This window comes from Cystoisospora suis (assembly GCF_002600585.1).
Source record: "Cystoisospora suis strain Wien I chromosome Unknown contig_3308, whole genome shotgun sequence".
Lineage (NCBI taxonomy): Eukaryota > Apicomplexa > Conoidasida > Eucoccidiorida > Sarcocystidae > Cystoisospora > Cystoisospora suis.
Window position 1 is genome coordinate 12762 of NW_027156103.1, and position 6123 is coordinate 18884.

Here is a 6123-nt window from a genome sequence, read left to right on the forward strand (position 1 = left end):
GATAAAGAAGAAGAGAAAGAAAGAAAATTTCTTCTTCTTCTTCTGCCTTGTCATCCACATCTCTCCCTGTCTGTTTGTTTGTCTTCTTGTTTCTGTCCAGTCTATCTTTGATCTATCTGTCTATCTATCTATGTATCTATCTATCTACCTATCTATCTATGTATATACGTATCTCCTTCTGTCTCTCTACTTTCTACCGCGCGCGGTGTTTCTTATGACCGTCATCCCATCCTTATTCTCCCTCTCCGGTTTGCCTCCATCCATCACACGGATGAATCACGAGAAGCTCCCATGTCTTTGTATGCATACCAAAGTCTTCTGAAGAGTTCTCGAGATACGTCGAGCGTTTTCTCTTTCTTCATCCATTGCACGTTTCAACTCTTCTTTCTTTCTTTCACTTCGGTTCTCCATCGTCTTCTCAGGTGACGAGGAAGAAGAGAGAAGATCGATCTCTTCCACTTCCACGTCTCTTCTCTCGCTGTGCTTGGGATCTCCTTCTTCTCCCCCTACGGCTGTTCTCCCTCTATGGTCTTCGTTCTTCATATGGCCGTCGGCTTCTCCACACTCTTCACTTGCTCTTCTTCTTCTTTTTCTTTTCTCTTCGTCGTTAGTCAAAAGATCTTTATCAGGTCTGTCCATCAAAGCTAAAGAAGAAGAACGTAGACGAGAAGATGAAGAAGCAGCAGAAGAGCCTGGCTCTTTTCCAGCTTGCAAGTCTTCCATGACGCTCTCTTCTTGAAATGACTGACTCTGTCTCTTCCTAGGTGGGATCGCCCCAGATGTCCCAGAAGAAGAAGACAGGAACGCTGTCTGAAGTTGCGCGACTCTTTGTAAGGTGTCTGTGAGACGTGCGTAGAGAGCGAAACTGCGGACGGCGAGGTGTTCATACACCGCAAGGAGGAGATCGCATGCATGCAAAACAAGCCGCGGAGCTGAGAAGGGACAGAAAAGCAAGTCAGCATGCAGGAGACATGAGAAGATCTACAGAACAGAGAAACTTTTCTAATGACCCAAGAAAAAGATAGACTAAAGGACGAGGAAAACATGGAATGCGAAAGACAGATAGAAAGAGAAACAGAGAGACAGAAAGAGAGATATTTTCTGTGAAGAGTTTGTGTGAAGAGAGAGAGATGCATGCAAAGATATTCAAGATTCCTCTGATACAAGGAAAGATGGGGGATATACATCTTCGTAGGTTGAAAAGGGTGAAGCAAGAGACAGATAGCATCTTATCGATATATATCTCTCCCCCACCGCCATAGGTTTCTATACGGCCTCCTCTAAAGACTAAGTGAGAAGATGAGTCTGTTCATACAAACCTGCATGCGGATGACCGAGTCATCCTATCTATGCCTACGTGGGGTGTACATACAGGTATAGGATGGGCTATGACTGAGATAAGAGGGTTATTTCAAAGAAGAACCTCCTATCTTTCTTCGCTTTTCATATCTTCAGGAAACCTGGTCTCTTCTCTTTAATGGGTGATCTTTGTTTGACTTACAAGGAACTTCAAAGCTCCCATTCTTCTTCTTTCCTTCTTCTTCTTCTTGGACCTTGGGGTGTACATACACCTGAGCTGTGCCGTATGTATTACTCGCCATTACCCTCATATGAAGCGTCGACACGGCCGCTTCAACACCCGCTACTACAGCTAGGTTCACCCGATCACTGCTATCATCTCTATCCCCCGTCTCTTTGCCTTCTTCTTCTTCTCTTCTTTCGTCCGTTCCCCTCATCTTTTTTCTTTCTGATGTGAAGAAGAATCCATCCCTTTCTTCTTCTTCTTCATTGCCTTCTAAGACCGAACTACATGTCGAGTAGAAGGTAGCTAGCCGTAGGAAGTCTCCTTCGAGCTGAGACACCAGATCTCTCAGTATGTCTACATACATTGGGTTCTTCATAACTCGATCAAGAGAGAAGACAGGAGGGGCATTCTCATCTTCTCTTTGTGAATCTAGATACGCTTGGCTCATCTGTTGTTCATCTTTGTTCACTCTCTCTTTCTCTTTACGATTACTCCCTTTCTCTTCAAAATCTTTTCTATCTCTCTCTTCTCCTTCTTGTTGAAGAAGATAAGAGCGATCTTCCTTAGAACTGGGGTTCCTTCTTTTCTTTGCAGGATGGATGAAGACGAGATTTTGGATCGTATCGAGGTGTCTAGACACCTGACGTAGAAGCGCTGTATGAAGTCGGAGAAGTTCGTGTCTTAAGCTTGCTCCATAGAGAGGAGACAGAATGAGGTGGATATTGGCGAGACAACTATATGCCGCTCTTATACAAAGATGATCTTCTCTGCATGTGAGAGAAGAAGGAGAAGAAGAAGAAGAAGAAGAGACAGAACAGATCTGAAAGAGAGAAGAGAGAAGAGAAGAAGCCACTGAAGAGAAGGAAGGAGAAGTTTTCGCGCAGACTAAGAGAGGCGAAGAACAAGAAAGCGAAAGTAGAGGAGAAGGTCTGAATGAACTTATGTGAAAAGAGAGACAGGGAGGAGGAAATGCGGCCCAGTATAACGTCGAGAGGAGGAGATAACACTCGCGACGCTCTCCCTAGACGCAAGCAACCATACATACAAAAGAAAGAAAGAGATAAGAAGTAGATAAGAAAGAGAGAGAGAGAAAAAGGGAAGAGGAAGAAAAGAGAGCTTCACGTTAGAGATGAGATGTATGTAATAGGCTACAGACACATGACTCATACACGTACTCCACACACACACATATGTATATCGATGCATACATACGTCTATCCATATAGAGATATATATTACATCATGTACATACCTATTCATATATAAGGACGGAAACACATACATACAATACACGACCGAACACACACCCACTCACATGCATATATATATATATATATATAGTTTTCATACGGACAAGGCACGTGTACTGAGCTGGATGTGAGGGTAGGGTAAAGAAGTCCTCGCATCGTAGAGGGGAAGACGTTTGTTGGCATGCATGCAGCAGTACCAAGATAGAGAGAGACCAAGCAGCACGTTCCCCATGTGTCGTTATAGAGACATGGGAGGTACGCTGTGAAGTAGCCAGTCGCGCCAAAGGATGCAGTCGCACTCCCCCGCACCCCACACATACAGACACATACACACTATCGGCCCACCTTGAATCTATCCATGTGACTAGCGACCTATCTATTTACTTATCTATCCATATACCTGTCTATCTACAGTCTATCTGTCTATCTATATCTATCTATCTATCTTTAATCTATCTATATCTATCTATCTTTAATCTGTGTATGTCATTCCCATCTTCAGTCAATTAGTCTTTGGTGTATTTCTGTGGGCTTTCAGTGTGGTATGTACGTAGTAGGGGTGTGGAAGCTTCCTTCTTACTTGAAGTTTGTGTAGGAGGTACGGAAACATGCGAAGAAGGAGATTCGTGCCTTGGAGTAGATACACTCGATTCTCATCGTGGAGATCGTTATTCTCACGATCGTCTCCACTCTCTTCTTCCTCTTCATCTTCATCCCCGCTGTCTTCCTCTTCTTCTTCTTCACTGTCGAACTCTTCTCTCCTGTGCGTTAACGTTCTCCTTCTTTTTCTTTTTCTCCTTCTTCTCGACGTGTTCTTCTCTCTCTTTTCTTCTCTTCGTCGATCATGAGAAGCGTAGACATCGTTCATTTCTTCATCTTCTTCTCCAGTCTTTCGCCCTCTTCTCTGACTCACCTTCAAATTAGCTTTACACCCCCAAGAAGAAGAAGAAGACAAGAGAGAACTCACACCGCTTCTTCTTTCTCTAGATCTTCTCTTTTTTCTCTCCCTAAAAGAACCGGTCCCGTCTTCTTCATCTCTTCTATCGCACCTCTCTCTCAATAAGCAGAAGCTTCTCTCACAATAGAAAAGAAGTATCAATCTCTCTTCTTCTGTTAAAGACGACAACACAGAAGACGAAGAATGCACAGGCCAGTCATCTTCTTCTTCTCCTCCTCCCTCTGCTTTCTTATCTTCTCTCTCCTTCCCTATGAGAACCTTCAAGAGAAAAGAGACATTCTTCACACACGGAGACGCCAAGCCCCAGAAACCTTCCACCACACGACTCGCGAAAGAATACACTACTCCCGCCCTCTCTCGATTAGGAGAAAGCTTCTCGTCCCTAATAGAACTAGAAGAAAGCGAAGAAGAAGAAGAAGAAGAGTTTGAAGATGCTCTATCCATGAGGAGTCGAGCAGCAGAAGGCGGAGAGATAGTTCCGTAGGGTTTGGGGGCGTATAAAGAGGAACAAGATGAAGAGGAAGAAGAAGAAGATCTCGAGGAAGACGGTAGGTGTTGCAAAGCAAATTGAAGAAGAATAGAAAGATCTGTCTCGATACGTGATGTTCTGTAGGGAAACAAACAAGATATTCCAGTGGACATACACTAGACAGCTCGAGTCATCATATACAAGTGAGCAGACTCTGAAAGAAATTCTTACACATGCATGAAGACATACACTTCAAATAAATACTCCTACTACTACTACTATCCCAGATCCCTATATGTATATATGTAGAGAATATACAGAGACAGAGATACTAGGATAGATCTAAATAAGCCGAAAGAGTAGCAAGACATCACTATATATATTTATATATACTCATACATACATACTTATATATATATAGGTGTATGAGGAGTGTGCAACACACACACAGAGTGAAGATCCGACCCGTCTACATCAACCTCGCAATCCTCTGACGACGACGTGCGTCTAGCCACCACCACCACCACCACATATATGGACTAATCGACCTCTCTCTATATATATCTATATATAGAGAGAGAGATGTATATCTACATAGATCTGCGTCTATTCGCATAAAGACCTGTAGGAATATGTTCTATTCATGAAGACGAACGTCACTGAGGCCTCTGTGGCTCTTATTAGCATCCCCGAAGAGGGTGTATGTACACCGGGACCCAAGAATACATGAGGAGCGACAACACAGGATTCTGCCTTTTGTTTTTCTTCTTTCTTCTCATCTATTTTTTCTTCTTTCGATCTTTCGATCTTTCTTTGAAATTACCGTTTGGTGGCGTGTTCTATGTCTTCTTGATTGGAGGAGAATCTGCCCTTGAGTAAAAGCTTATCGAGAAGAATAGCAGCAGTCTCTGCGACATGCCGACTCTTTGATATCCAGAAGACTCTTAAGATGATATCTAGATCTTCTTCTTTCAATCGCCATTCATCTTGCTTTTGTTTCTTCTCTTTCGATAGTAACGACCTCTTTCGTCCTCTTCTTCTCTTTTGTATGGTCTCTTCTCTGCTGTCTCTCATCCTTTCCGCTGTCTCCCGTCCTTCTTCTGCTTCTGCTGCAATATCTGTCACATCTTCTTCTTCATCTCCCTTCTCTTCTCCCTGAAAACTCGGTTCTTCTTCTTTCTCTTCTTCTTCTTCCCTTCTCTTCTTCAGTTCATATTCTGCTAGAGGAAGAAGTGCGAGAAGAGCATAAGACGCAATCTCTTCTTCTTCTCCACACGTTGATAGAAAGACTAGACCCCAGGCGGCTTTACAGAACGTCGATGCTATGAACCTTGTCTGAGAATCGAGATAGACGGTCTCCTCTTCTTTCTCTTTCTTTCTCTTCTCGACATTTCTCGCCTCTATCTTTGCTTGTTTTGAAGCAGGGTCGTCTTCTCTCTCGGATGGAGATATCTCTCTTGCACCTTCAAGTGCATGTGTTCCCCGAGAAGACGAAGAAGAAGATGAAGAGAAAAGAACAATAGTGAGTGTATTCGACCAGAAGCACAAAGCCGCTTTCACAAGCTTGATAAAGGCCGGAGGAGGAGAAGAAGAAGGGGGGGGAGAAGAGAAAGAGGAGGTACTGAGAGATGAGGAAGAAGAGGATGAAGAAGTAGAAGTAGAAGAGGGAGAAGGAGAACAAGAGAGAGTGAGGACGGTGAGAACGGCAGATGAGAAGCTCGGGTTCGAGAGAAAGATGGATGGAAAGAAAGGAAGTAACGAAATTGCCTAACAGACAAGAAAGAAACGAAAACAAGCATACCTCTACGCCACATACACGAAATATTTCCACAGGCACCGGCACATATACATATATATAGATAGATAGATCTTCGTGTATTTATGTATATACATCGATTTATACATCGATTGATTCATGCAT

The 6123-nt window shown here is 43.3% G+C and overlaps 1 protein-coding gene across 1 annotated transcript in view; it reads right to left on the bottom strand.

The window, feature by feature from the left end:
* CSUI_006520 (uncharacterized protein) overlaps positions 1–5969 on the bottom strand; it is a gene marked incomplete at its 5' end in the record, with an annotated part of 14086 nt that extends 8117 nt beyond the window's left edge. Inside the window, 4 exons of the mRNA XM_068066676.1 lie at positions 310–932; positions 1502–2546; positions 3356–4340; positions 5026–5969. Coding sequence (XP_067921349.1) covers positions 310–932; positions 1502–2546; positions 3356–4340; positions 5026–5969 — 3597 coding nt within the window. The remainder of the gene's footprint in view (positions 1–309; positions 933–1501; positions 2547–3355; positions 4341–5025) is intronic.
* Between the last annotated feature and the right edge of the window lie 154 nt (positions 5970–6123).